The sequence below is a fragment of the Tachyglossus aculeatus genome, chromosome X1 (genome assembly GCF_015852505.1).
Source record: "Tachyglossus aculeatus isolate mTacAcu1 chromosome X1, mTacAcu1.pri, whole genome shotgun sequence".
Classification (NCBI taxonomy): Eukaryota; Metazoa; Chordata; class Mammalia; order Monotremata; family Tachyglossidae; genus Tachyglossus; species Tachyglossus aculeatus.
Window position 1 is genome coordinate 121242273 of NC_052101.1, and position 13698 is coordinate 121255970.

General features: G+C 42.5%; 1 protein-coding gene across 1 annotated transcript in view; it reads left to right on the forward strand.

The window, feature by feature from the left end:
- UPF1 (UPF1 RNA helicase and ATPase) overlaps window positions 1-13698 on the forward strand; it is a 33672-nt gene that overhangs the window by 15966 nt on the left and 4008 nt on the right. Inside the window, exons 4-19 of the mRNA XM_038740588.1 lie at window positions 1600-1767; window positions 2459-2639; window positions 3310-3471; window positions 4445-4529; window positions 4742-4840; window positions 6001-6109; window positions 6376-6535; window positions 6661-6779; window positions 7755-7919; window positions 8102-8216; window positions 8882-9025; window positions 9441-9654; window positions 10059-10176; window positions 10475-10631; window positions 11026-11168; window positions 12493-12667. Of these exons, the coding sequence (XP_038596516.1) occupies window positions 1600-1767; window positions 2459-2639; window positions 3310-3471; window positions 4445-4529; window positions 4742-4840; window positions 6001-6109; window positions 6376-6535; window positions 6661-6779; window positions 7755-7919; window positions 8102-8216; window positions 8882-9025; window positions 9441-9654; window positions 10059-10176; window positions 10475-10631; window positions 11026-11168; window positions 12493-12667 (2314 nt within the window). The remainder of the gene's footprint in view (window positions 1-1599; window positions 1768-2458; window positions 2640-3309; window positions 3472-4444; window positions 4530-4741; window positions 4841-6000; window positions 6110-6375; window positions 6536-6660; window positions 6780-7754; window positions 7920-8101; window positions 8217-8881; window positions 9026-9440; window positions 9655-10058; window positions 10177-10474; window positions 10632-11025; window positions 11169-12492; window positions 12668-13698) is intronic.

Here is a 13698-nt window from a genome sequence, read left to right on the forward strand (position 1 = left end):
AGCAAATGGCATGGTATACTTGGTTCTGCCAGAACATGTGTTTTCACTACACGTTTTTGGGTAGATGGCAGAACTGAGTGTTCTTCATACAACACGTCTGTATGGATACAGTGTCAGGCACAGGATATGTACTACAACACAGGGTTTCCTAGTGTGAGGCTCTTCAGGAGTATAATCTCCACATTCTAGGAGAGCTAGATATATAAAAATCAGCCTGACAAGCCTGACTTTTCCTTCTTCCACCACTCCCCCCCACACACACACACAAACACACACACTTGATGGGCTTTATTGGTGTGTGGTGCATTCATATTTTCTTTTGTCTGTTCTTTAGTAATTGCGTATAAAGTACATGTGACTTTAATTTTACTCATTCTAGTTTTTCAAGGGATGAATTTCTGGATTTTAGCTTCAAATCCTGTTCCTACCGTTATGCTAAGGAAACACTTCTCCCAAGGGCAGTGACTCTTATGAGGCAAAACTTCATGGAAGGGCTGAGAAACCTTAAATGGAGTCCAGCCAGCCAGTTGAGATTGTTCTCACCTGTGCCTCTGAATTGGCCTGGAAGCCTACTCAATTGACAGCTGCCTTGGGGTCACCGAGAGTTGCAGCAGGGTAGGAGTGGGTGGGGAAAGGGAGAGGTGTACCTGGGGAGAAACTTGAAATTGAGTCTATTAATTGTATGGTCCCACTGATGTTAGTTTCCAGGGAAGACGTGGAGATGGGACTAATAATGTATTCATTCATTCAGCCGTATTTATTGATCACTTACTGTGTGCAGAGCACTGTACTAAGCTGTGCCCCCCCCCCCCCCCCCCCGATTATTAGACTTGTCTGGATGGCTGCAGGGCTCAATTCTCCCACTGTTGTTAGAATGACACTTAGTAGTAGGCGTATCACCATGCAGATTTGAATTCCAGGTAGATCATTGAACCAAAAAATATCCTTCAAAAATTGGCTTGTCCCTTATAGGCATCACCAGTTAATGTTTGTTGGTATGTAGTATTGCCACCAAATATTAATCTGAGCTAGATTTCAAAAAAAGGTATCCATAGTTATAACCAAAACACATCCATCCCCTGTTGAGTAGCAGCGGTTATGATTGTATTGGTTTGGGGTAGCAAGAAGCCACCTCCAGAATGTCAAGTTAGAGTAAAACTCCTGAAGTTAGATCAGAAAATGTTGCGGGATATGTTAGGTGAATGATTCTCCCCCATCTACACTCTGTATCTGTTTAGAGGAGCAATGCAGGCTGCCCTCTTTTTCATGCATCCTCATAGATAGACCTTCTAACATCCCCAACTTTTCTCTCTGATAAACCAGAGTTCTCAGCAGAACAAAGATTTCTTCTCAGTCAGATATCTTTCTCTCAAAATGACTCAGGCAACAAGAAATTCTAAAGTAGCCACCCACCTGAACAACCTTGCTTTTGAAGTATTGATCCCCAACTTCTGTAGAGGAAATATGTGTTTATAATTTTGTCAGTGAAGTAAACCTAGGTAGCGAGTATTTGTACTAATTGAAGTTGGCATAACTGAATTATTGAAAGGAGGCCATATTTTCAGTTTGGTTAACTGTTTTTATTATTATTTCTTTCAGCCATATTGTAAATCATCTGGTACGAGCAAAATGCAAAGAGGTGACCCTCCACAAAGATGGGCCCCTGGGAGAAACTGTTTTGGAGTGTTACAACTGTGGATGCCGTAATGTGTTCCTTCTTGGCTTTATTCCTGCCAAGGCTGACTCAGTAGTCGTACTGCTGTGCAGGTGAGAAAATAACTAACACCTCCAATGTTTTGGAAGACTTGGGCTTTGGGGGTGTTCTTTTTTCTTAATTTCTACTTCTCTTTAACTGGAAATATGAGTAGCCAATATTGTGATTCTTTTGGGACTCTTTATGGGTGGTGGTGAGGGTCAGGCATTTCTTACCAACTTCACTGCAGTTTTGGTGGCTTAGGATGTTTTATTGCTACTTCTGGGACCCCCAGAACTGTTAAAATGTACTCCTTGTAAAGAGTGCAAGAGTTTAGCTTAGTGCGGTGTCAAATTGTTTTTGCTTTACATTTGTCACTCATGCAAATAATTGTTTTTAAGTCTCTTAGCCAATGAAATGAAACCTAATCTGGCTTTATTCTGGTGCGAACAACTATTCTTTTGTTCTCCCTTTTCTGAGCAACAGAAGCAGGTATTCTAGATATATTCTAGGCTGCTACACAAAACTTCTCTAATGTACCCATGTCCTAAAATCTCATGAATTCTGCAGATTCAGGGTGAAATGTATTTTTAGTCAATTAGTGAGTGAATTACTGTTAAATTTTCTGTTCTATAGAACCCAGGAAATCATCAGTTCAACTTTGGTCAAAGCACAAAAATCTCAAATGGATAAACATCTATTGTGTTTGGCCCATTAAAAATCAACCCAAGTAAACGTTTATTTTCTGCTTTTTGGATTTTGCAGGCAGCCTTGTGCCAGTCAGAGTAGTTTAAAGGATATCAATTGGGACAGCTCACAGTGGCAGCCCCTTATCCAAGACCGCTGCTTTCTCTCCTGGCTGGTAAAGATTCCTTCTGAACAGGAGCAATTAAGAGCACGTCAGATTACAGCTCAGCAAATTAACAAATTGGAAGAGCTCTGGAAGGTATCTGTGTGTCTGTGTGTGTGTGTGTGTGTGTGTGTGCGCGTGCGCGCGAGTGTACACGTTACATATTGAGGAAAAATCAATTAGATTCAGTGTCGGGGGGTAAGCCTTTTAATGTGAATTTTCAGTTTGCCTTTGTGCAGTGTCAGATAGCACTGGTAGTCTTTTGCTGAGAGAAAACCAAGAATACAATAAAATGAAATTTTGAGGAAAGAAGCAGATTAATGTCAACCTAAGTGTGAGGTTTTGACATTTTTGTATCCACTGTGGATAGTGATGAGATCTAAAGTGGCTTCACATAAACCTGAAAGTCTTGTAATTCATTAGGTGTGGTGTCACTTGATGAATTTGGCAGTGGCTGAAGATGGCCAAAGGTCATCACTCCCTGACAGCTGTTCCCTAACTTCCGCAGAATCCTTACTGGCAAATGTCCATGCCTTGCTATTTGCTACTGGCAAAATTAGCATGGGGTCCAAGCGAGGAATGTTGTAAAGTAAGCAAACAGTTGCCCTGGCTTGGAAATGGTCTGTTCTACTTCGGAGTAAAGGCATATAAGCCAAAAGCCTGTTCTGCCAGTGGTATACTGATTGATAGCCTCGTAATCTCTAAAACTGTTGCTTAAAATCTGAACTGGGGAAAATTTACCTAATGGTTTGTTAACTTCTTCAAGGAAAATCCCTTAGGAACTTTGGAAGATCTTGAAAATGCTGGTGTTGATGAAGAGCCGCAACATGTCCTACTCAGACATGAGGATGCGCACCAATATCTAAATATATTTGGACCCCTTGTCAAACTTGAGTCAGATTATGATAAGAAACTCAGAGAATCCCAGGTAATTTGTCTTTCTGAAGTGTTGTGAGTTAGTGTAGCATGAGAGAGCGGGTATTGGTGTTGGGAGGAGTAGATAATGGCCTCACCCTGCCTTTTGTGATAGGCAAAAGGGCCTACCATGGGCCTAGAGTAAAGAATGTTTAGAGGTTTTGAGACACACAGAGAGGAGTAGATTACAGTGACCTACCATAAGCAACCTTCAAGGTCCTTTGTTTTATTCAGAGCTAATTGTCATCCAGGCAGTGAGAAGCAGCATGGCCTAGTGGAAAGAGCATAGGCCTTGGGAGTCAGAGGACCTGGGTTCTAATCCCGGCTCCTACCACTTGTCTGCTGTGTGACCTGTGTGGTGTGGCAAGTAAATCTGTGTGCTTGTTACCTCATCTGTAAAATGGGGATTAAGACTGAGAGCCCTATGTGGGACAGGGACTGTGCCCAACCTGATTAGCTTGTATCTGTCTCAGTGCTTAGTACAGTGCCTGGCACATAGTAAGCACTTAAATATCACAATTATCATTATTGTTATTTCATTTCAGAAAAGTTTTAAGGCTCAGGGCACCCCAGGATAGCCAGCAGGTTTTAGTGGGCTGCATATAAACACCAGGCTCATGTGAGAACATAAGGTGTTTTGGGGCTTTTCAGAGTAGCATTTCAGAAGGAAGGGAACAACATGAGATGCTGGCTTAGTTTTGTTTTGTTTTGGGTTTTTTTGTTTAAATCTCTAGAAACCCCAAATGTACACCATCCTGCCATCGTTAGCGGGGCCGTCTTAAGCATTTGCCTACAGCAAATGCACTGAATTCCCCGTAAATCCAGATGCCTAAGAAACAGGGTGCTAAAATGGAGCTCTTTGAGAAATAAACATGTTTCTTCTTAGTCCTAGCCTTGTGCTAATTCACGGGGCTGAATGGGTTGTTCCAGTGGTGCCCGTTTGGCATTATAAAGTTAATAGAGGATCATTTTCTTTTTGAAACCAGACCCAAGATAACATCACAGTGAGATGGGACCTGGGCCTCAACAAGAAGAGAATTGCTTACTTCACCTTGCCGAAGACTGACTCTGGTAATGAGGATTTAGTCATAATTTGGTTGAGAGGTGATTTTGAGTTTAAAATTTTTGTTTACTGTACGTAGTTGTGAAATGTACATAAATGAGATCTAGTTTGGACCATTGAAATATAGTTGACTTAGCAAATGCAGGGTAGATAGTGTGCCGTGTATAAAAATTAACTGCTTTTAATTTCCCTATATCTTTTCCCTTTTTTCTTTTCTAAGATATGCGTCTTATGCAGGGAGATGAGATATGCCTGCGATATAAAGGAGACCTTGCACCTCTATGGAAAGGAATTGGTCACGTTATTAAAGTCCCTGATAGTATCCTTTGCTTTCAGAGCCGTAGGTCAGTTTCTCTCAATTCTCTATAAAAAGTGAGAAGCGAATTAGACCTGAAAATGTTGAATGCTAGGCTGAGAGAATAGGCCAGTTTGTTTCACTTGCAGGACTTTAGTACATATTATGGTCAGTCCTGCCTTATCCCAGAAGAAATGATTAGAGATAGATGTTGAGGAGAAGGCATGATTTTCTTTTTGATTATTAGTGTTACTATAAAAATGAACAAGGCCCCATTAATGTTTGATAGTATTTATTGAGCACCTAACTGTGTGCAGAGCACCTGGGAGAATTCAATAAATATAATCTGTGCCACGGAGTGTTCAGTCTTGGGGGCAAGGAAAGAGTAAATTACAGCTAGCAGGAAGAAGGAAAGGGGGTTATGTATGTGAGTTAGTATTTGAGAATTAGGTATGTAAGATATGTCCAAAAGTGCTATGGCTGGTGGTAGGAGGGGTTTTAAACAAGAGATTGGAAATGAATTGGTGTGCCTTCTGGTGAAGAGATTAATTTCAGAAAGGCTGTGAAAACAGAGCTGGGGTTTTTCCAATTTAAAGGGGGCAAAATTTCTAGGCTGGGGAGATAGACTCAGTGAGTAGGTTAGCTTAAGAGGAACTGAAAGTGCGAACCAGGATGAAGTGGAGGGAGAGAGTGGATGGAATGCCTTAGTGGCCAAGAGTTTCTGTTCGGTGCAGAGAGGAATAAACAACCCTCTGAGAATTTTGAGGTGTGGGGAAATGTGCAGGATGGCGATTTGGGGGAAAAAAATAATCTGGGTAGTAGAGAAGAGAGACTGGAGATGGGGAGGTCAGCAAAGAGGCTGATGCAGTAGTCAAGCTATGTTTTGGCAAGTGCCTGGACCAGTGTGGTGGCTTGGATAGAGAGGAAGGGGTGAGTCTTGGAGATGTGGTGGAAGAAAAACCAACGGGATTTGGTGACAGCCATTCTGTTATAAGCCTTTAGGTGGTAAACTCCTTGAGGGTAGGGGTCATATGTATCTTCAGTGTGCCCCCACCCCAAGGGCCTAGTACAGTGCTCTGCATGCAGATGTTCAGACACTTGGGAGATAATTGAGGGTAGTCGCTGACTGAAATTCTTCCTTTTTGAGAATTTGGTATGGATAATTGCTTAACTCAGTTTTGCAGATTACGGCGATGAAATTGCAATTGAATTGAGGAGTAGTGTTGGAGCACCTGTAGAAGTTACTCATAATTTTCAAGTGGATTTTGTGTGGAAGTCTACTTCATTTGACCGGTATGTTAGCTTTCAGGTGGTATTTTTTTTCTCAACACAAAATACATTTGCGCTGGGTTTGGTGTGCTCTAGCTTACAGCCATGCTAATGACTCCCCTCACCATCAGATGTTTGGCCTGGGGTCTAGTGCCCTGGTAACTTCACCCACTTCTATTAAACACACACACACACACACACACACACACACACACACACACACACACACACACACACACACACACAAAACCATTATGTGTCTACTAATCCTCAGTGTCTTCTCTCTTTAGAATGCAGAGTTCATTAAAAACATTTGCTGTGGATGAAACTTCAGTGTCTGGCTATATTTATCACAAACTGTTGGGTCATGAAGTAGAAGATGTGATTGTTAAATGTCAGCTGCCAAAACTATTTACAGCCCAAGGTCTCCCTGACCTCAATCATTCTCAGGTCCCTATTTTCCAACTAAAAACTTAATTCATTATTGATATACCTGCATTCCAGGCAGGATTTAAAATGTAGTAGAATTCTTGCTTTCTGCCTGATTTTAATAGCATCTTTCCTTCTTCTCTTAGGTCTATGCAGTAAAGACTGTTCTGCAGCGGCCCCTGAGCCTTATCCAAGGACCCCCTGGAACAGGGAAAACCGTAACATCAGCTACAATTGTCTATCATTTAGCTAGGCAAGGGAATGGGTATGTGCTTTAGCTTAAATTCATATGAACGTAAAATGATACTGTGCTAATGGAACGTATGAAATGATGTTATTGAGTATTAGCGTGTGTGTTTATGAAATTTAGAATTATATCTGGGACCCTCTGGTAAGTAAATATTGTTTTTACTGTGGATCTTCACCGTTCTAGTAGTTGCAATAACAGTAAGTGCCGAGGGTGGATATAAATAAGTACATAAGTGCTAGAGGTGGCGACTGGGTTCATATGGCCTGGGATTCTGGGAATTCATTGGAAGTCATGTGGGAGGAGGCAGGCTAATTTTTAAATGATAAAAGTAGAGTGTGCCTTTGCTTCTGTACTTCAGTCCTCAGCTTTTCCACCAGATGTTGTGTGTTCTTATCTTCTTCTGGTTTTGTTCATTGCACCACTCATTTGTACTCCAGCGGTGGGGAGGTGAGAGGGAAGAAGTGAATTTAAATCAACTTTGCTTCTCATAAGACGTCCCTGGAAGAGTGGGTAGTAAATAATGGTGGTGGAGGTGCTAAATACTGGGATAGATATAAATAATGTAGGTGTGTGCATCTATAGGCCAGGTACAGTCCCTGCCCCACATGGGGCTTGAACCTAAGGGGTAGGGAGAATAGGTATTTTATCCCCATTTTGCAAGTGAGGAAATTGAAGCACAGAAAAGTTACATGACTTGCCCAAGGGCACACACCAGGTCACATGGTAGAGCCAGGACTAGAAGCTAGGTCTCCTGACTCCCGGTCTTGTCGTGTTTCCACTAGGCCACGCTGAAGGTGATTGAAACCTGTTAAGTGAGATTTTTCAGTTCTCTAGGTTTGATTCACCATCATCTGTTCTGCCACCCCTGGCTTTTTTGGAGTCACTTTAGTGGGTTATGTAGGTTATATTGAACGGTGAATATTGATTCCTGAGGCTGTTTTAATATCACCTCATTCCTTTCAGAACCTTGAGATTTTTGTTGTTTTTAAGGCCTGTGCTAGTTTGTGCCCCAAGTAACATAGCTGTGGATCAGTTAACTGAGAAGATTGATCAAACTGGGCTGAAAGTGGTTCGTCTGTGTGCTAAGAGTCGTGAGGCAATTGACTCTCCAGTGTCTTTCCTGGCATTGCACAACCAGATCAGAAACATGGATAGGTAAGGAATGGCCCAAATGGACTGCATAGTGCAGCACCCCTAATAGACCTTGGTCTTTCCGAAAACCGTTAATGGGAAAACCGTTTCCCATTAATGGGTTGCTTAGGCCATGCGAGGGCTCATTTGGGGCTGAGGTTGTTGAGGAAAGGAGTTGTTGGAAACCTTACTGTTTTATCTTGCAGTATGCCTGAGCTCCAAAAATTACAACAGCTGAAAGATGAAACTGGAGAACTGTCTTCAGCTGATGAAAAGAGATATCGTGCATTGAAACGAACAGCAGAGCGAGAACTGCTTATGGTAAGTGCTGTCTTTGACTTTTTTTGGATTGTTTGTCTTGTCCAAGTGGAAGGGTTTGGGCAGCTTTTCGGACTATCATTGTCTGGATATAAATCATAGAGAAGCCAAACAAATTTAGCTTCCGCAACTCTTTTATTCTTAGGTTACTGTGCTACGCTTATTTTACTGTTTACCAAGACATGTTTTAAAAAGCCAAATTTAGTGAGAAAAGAATTAGCAGGTGTCTTGACCCTTTGTGTTGTGAGTTCATGGGTAACATGAAAGTTCATACTCCAGGAAATGTCATTTGGGGGAAGTCACTTGAACAGTTGAACATGTGAAGAGATGGGTGTAGCTTAGCCGACCAGTGCCTGCTGCCTCCTTTTCAGCTGTGCATTCAGTTCCACAGAAAGGAAGAGCTGGCTGTGATTTTGAACTTGGGAAAGGTCTCAGAGAACAAAGTCTGAAAGTTGGTTCTGGCACCAGCTTTTTGGTACTAATTTCTCATAGGAATAGTGCTACCTGTATTCACACGAGGCATAATGGATTTTTGAAAAGTATTTTGAAGCTTAAAAACTAATAGGGCATAACTGCGAGGAGATAGCTTTCAGGTCCTAGTGGCCTTGATATCAGAGGTGCACCAAAAAACATACAGAGCCGTCAAAAAGCTTGTTCTCGTTTTATAGAATGCCGATGTGATCTGCTGCACCTGTGTGGGAGCTGGTGATCCAAGACTTGCCAAGATGCAGTTTCGTTCCATTTTAATTGATGAAAGTACCCAGGCAACTGAGCCGGAGTGTATGGTACCAGTTGTTCTTGGAGCCAAACAGGTAACCTGAAATTCTGCGTCAACCATAGACTGGCTCTTAAAATTTTCGAACCAAGCCCGGTTTAATGTGTCCGGCTCTTATGCCAAGAATTGAGAAATATTTTGGCATTTGAGAAGCATGGCCCACTTGGATTCTTGAGAGTGCCCAATTCTGTCAGATTGTGTTTGTGCAACACCTTTTAGCTAGAATGTCATTGGGGAACATGGGCTAATCGGGGAAGCCCCCTTGGGTCCAGGATGCCACCGGGTTAGAAGAAAGAGCTCACCTGTATGCTTGTGGCATGGATGCCGTAAGAACTACAGGCCAAGTCTTCCTTAATATAGGTTAAATGATATCCCCACACATTAGGAAGCCTAGCTGTAAAATCATTGTGTTTTTTTGTTTTGTTTTTCTCTTCTCCTCCCCGCCCCCCCAGTTGATCCTTGTAGGAGATCATTGCCAGCTGGGCCCAGTGGTGATGTGCAAGAAAGCTGCAAAGGCAGGGTTATCTCAGTCACTGTTTGAGAGGCTCGTGGTGCTGGGGATCCGTCCCATCCGCCTGCAAGTGCAGTATCGTATGCATCCTGCTCTTAGCGCTTTTCCGTCCAACATTTTCTATGAAGGATCACTTCAAAATGGCGTTACTGCAGGTAAAGTAGGGCCTTGTATATAGTAGATATTGGAATGGGGCCGGGGAAGATTTCTTTAATCCTACAGAATATGTTTGTCCTTAGAGAATACTCCTTTTTTTCCCCCTTGGTTTCCTTTTCTTCTTATCTCGCAGGATCCACACACACAGTCAGTTCAGACTTCTAACCTAGTGTTTGTGCTGCTTTCTAAATTTCTTTAAGTGCAGTTGTGTATGGCATTTTAAAAACAGCTGGTAATGGTGAAGGAGAGTCTTTAACAGCATAATAGATTGATCCCGAGTAAATTCTCCAGGCAGTGTTTTTTTTGTTGTTGTTTTTTTTTTAGTGTAACCTTAGTAGTAACAGACTCCAGTTGTAACTGTGACTTTAAAGTGTGGTTTTTTCTTTTTGTTTTTTAATGAAAGCGGATCGTGTGAAAAAGGGATTTGATTTCCAGTGGCCCCAGCCTGATAAACCAATGTTCTTCTATGTGACTCAGGGCCAAGAAGAAATTGCCAGCTCAGGCACCTCTTATCTCAACAGGTAAATAAATACGCCATCAGGACACTTTGGGGCCTAGGGGATCTCTGGAATGGACTTTATTCAAAATTAAAAATATGCAACAGATCCTAGCATGGAGAGTGGGAGGGTGTTATTCAATCAATTCTGTTTATTGAGCGCTTACTATGTGCAGAGCACTACTAAGCACTAGGTAAAGTATAATACAACAGAATTAGCAGACGTGTTCCATGCCCATAATGAGTTTACAGTCTAGAGAGGGAGACAGACAATCATGGGTATTGTGTGCTAAAGGTGGACTAACTAAAACTTCTCTTCTCAGGACTGAAGCTGCAAATGTGGAAAAAATAACTACAAAGCTGTTAAAGGCAGGTGCCAAGCCAGATCAAATTGGTATTATTACTCCATATGAAGGTCAGCGATCTTACCTGGTGCAGTACATGCAGTTCAGTGGTTCGCTGCATACAAAGCTCTATCAGGTATGGAGTTGAGAGGTGCAGTTTTTATTAGAATCTCCTAATGTAATTACCTCGCATGGCTAGAACATAGAGCATCTCCAGTCGTGCTTGTGAATAACAAATTCAAGTCTGAACAGATGGGGTTGCTTTCAAGTGCCATGAAAATTAGAATGAAATTAATGAAGCAGATTTCCACAGCACACTAACGATAAACCACAAAACTCATTTTGAAGATGCACATTGATTGGGGTTTTCCTTCTCTGTGTTTTGGAGCTCCCCAGAGGAGACAGCGTTGTGCTATGAGCTGCAAATGCTAGGGTTTAATTGGATGGACATTCCAGGCTGTTTTATCCTGTTCTTTGTATTATGGATCGGAAAATCAAGTTGCTGACCGAATTGTGACTTTCATTTTCAGGAAGTGGAAATAGCGAGTGTTGATGCGTTCCAGGGTCGAGAAAAGGACTTTATCATTCTGTCTTGTGTAAGAGCCAACGAACATCAAGGAATTGGCTTTTTAAATGATCCCAGGCGTCTCAATGTGGCTCTCACCAGAGCGAGGTACTGGAGAAACTGTAAATCTTTGTATTATTGGCACAATACTTATAGTTGAATGGACTCAGCCATCAAATAGGGTCTTTTCTTCCAAAAAAAAAAATCCTTAACACAACCTCGAGAGTGGATTTCACCCTTGTGCTCATAGAAGCTTTAAGAAGTGTGGAGCTCCTTTGTTGACTTAGGTGGAGTTAATTCTTCCCAAAACTTTTCCTGGCAATTGAATTGGTCATATTGCTGGTTCATTTTCTTTTTTGGTGAGAAAGATTCATGGCTAGCCAAGAGCTAGAAGCCTAGCCAGAGACAGTCAGCTCATTCCTTTGAACCATTGGTCTCTAGGGGTTTACAATCACTTATTTCTTAGGTGATTCTCATTTATAGCTTCCTTGACTCTTAACATTTATTTCCATGAATCTAATGGGCTTGTTTTCAATTAACCGAAAATGGAAATTCTGGCCAAATTCTGTTCCCCCTTGAAGTAAAAATTGTATTCGGAAAGCAGGGACCTCTGTTAAGAGGGTAGTGCATGTCAAACCCCGTGCTTTTTACAGTTAAATCGAGTGGCTGCGACTTTCTGCTCTCTCAGCCAATCAGATCACCGTTTTCTGGTAATGATACAGTGAATAGTCATTCTTCTGGACCTCTGTGTTTGTTGAGAAGGTAATGGGACGCTGCTCTGGGAGAATGTTTTTTATTTGTTGGCAGCAAATGAGGCCATACCAACCTGTTCCTATCCGGAGCGAAACCCCTAGATTCCTGAGGTTGCAATCAGATACATATTCTGCATTTTAAATGGAGAGCCATCCTTTGCAGAAATCACAAAGGCCAGGGTTTTAACTGGAGACGCTTAGTTGGTGGAAGGGTGTGTGCTGTTTTCCTTAAGATAGTGGGAATTGGTGTTATACAGGATCTGGAGAAATTGTGCCCTAGTAATTGTGGTATTTAAATGCTATGTGCCAAGCACTGTTCTAAGCACTAGAATAGATACAAGGTAAATCAGGTCAGGCACAGTCCCTGTCCCGCAGGGGGTTTACAGTCTGTCAAGAGGAGAACAGGTACCGAATCTCCATTTTTCAGATGTGGAAACCGAGGCCCAGTGAAGTGACTTGTCCCAGGTCGTACAGCAGAAGCAAATGGCAGAGCCAGGATTAGAACCCAGGTCCACTGACTCCCAAGGCCCTGTTGTGCTGACTCTCTTTATTTATTCAAGGTGTTGCCACCTGTTCAGGGGTAGCTCTGTGTTCAAACTATGGGTCTGTTTGTTTGAAAATAGCTCTGTAAGTTCATCTTCTCTGATCTAAGCAAATGAGTTCTCAACCATACTTTGCAGATATGGAGTAATTATTGTTGGCAACCCAAAGGCCCTGTCCAAGCAGCCACTGTGGAATCACCTATTGAACTACTACAAGGAACAGAAAGTGCTGGTAGAGGGGCCCCTGAACAACCTCCGCGAGAGCCTAATGCAGTTCAGCAAGCCCCGCAAACTCGTCAATACCATCAACCCCGTAAGCAATCGCTCGTTTGACGCAATTGAGCAAAATGTGTGAGGGATGAAAAGCGTCAGTTGAGTTGGGGCCTGTCTCTTCTCTCTCTAGAAGGCATTGAGTGTTCACTGTGTGCAGAGCACTGGACTAAGCACTTGCTGAAGTGCAATACAATAGAAAGGGGAGGCACAATCCCTGCCCACACGGAGCTTACAGTCTTCAGGAGGACAGGCAGTAAAATAGATTTGGGATAGGAGAAATTGTAGGGTATTAAACTGCTTAAGGGGTACACAGCCAAGTCCGCAGTCGATGTCGGGAGGAGGGCAGACGGGAAATAAAGGCTTTGTCTGGGAAGGCCTCTTGGAGATGTGATTTTTAAGAAGGTTTAGAAGGTAGGGAGAGTTGTGGACTGTCAGATATGAAGTAGGAGGGAGTTTTAAGCCCAAGGAAGACTGTGCACAGGGTTGGTGGCAGGATAGATAAAATTGAGGTACAGGTTGGTGTTTAGAGCGGAGTGTGCAGGTTGGATTGTAGTAGGAAATCAGTGAGGTGTAAGGTAAGAGGGAGAAAGCTGATTGCGTGCCTTAGAGCCAGTGTTGAGGAGTTTCTGTTTAATGCAGAAGTGAATGGGCAGCTGTTGGAGGTATTTGAGGAGTGGGGGAAGATATGGACTTAACATTTTTTCAGAAAAATGATCTGGGCATCAGAGTGAAGTATGAACCGGAGTGGAGAGAGACAGGAAGCGGGAAGGTCAGTGTGGAGGCTGTTGCAGTAGTCAAGGAGGGTTAGGAGACGTGCTTGGATCAGTGTGGTAGCAGTTTAGATGGAGAGGAAAGGACAGATTCTAGAGCTGTGAAGGTAGAACTGACAGGATTTGGTGACAGATTGAATGTGTGGTTTGAATGTCCTATCCAAACAGAGGATAAAGAAGCATGTCTCTGAATCCAAGGCTTTTCAGCTCTGGGATCTTAGCTCCAACACTTTTCCTCAAATGCAAGATATAGATGGGTTGGTTCCATACAAACCTTTCCATGACCCCAACTCATTTCTTC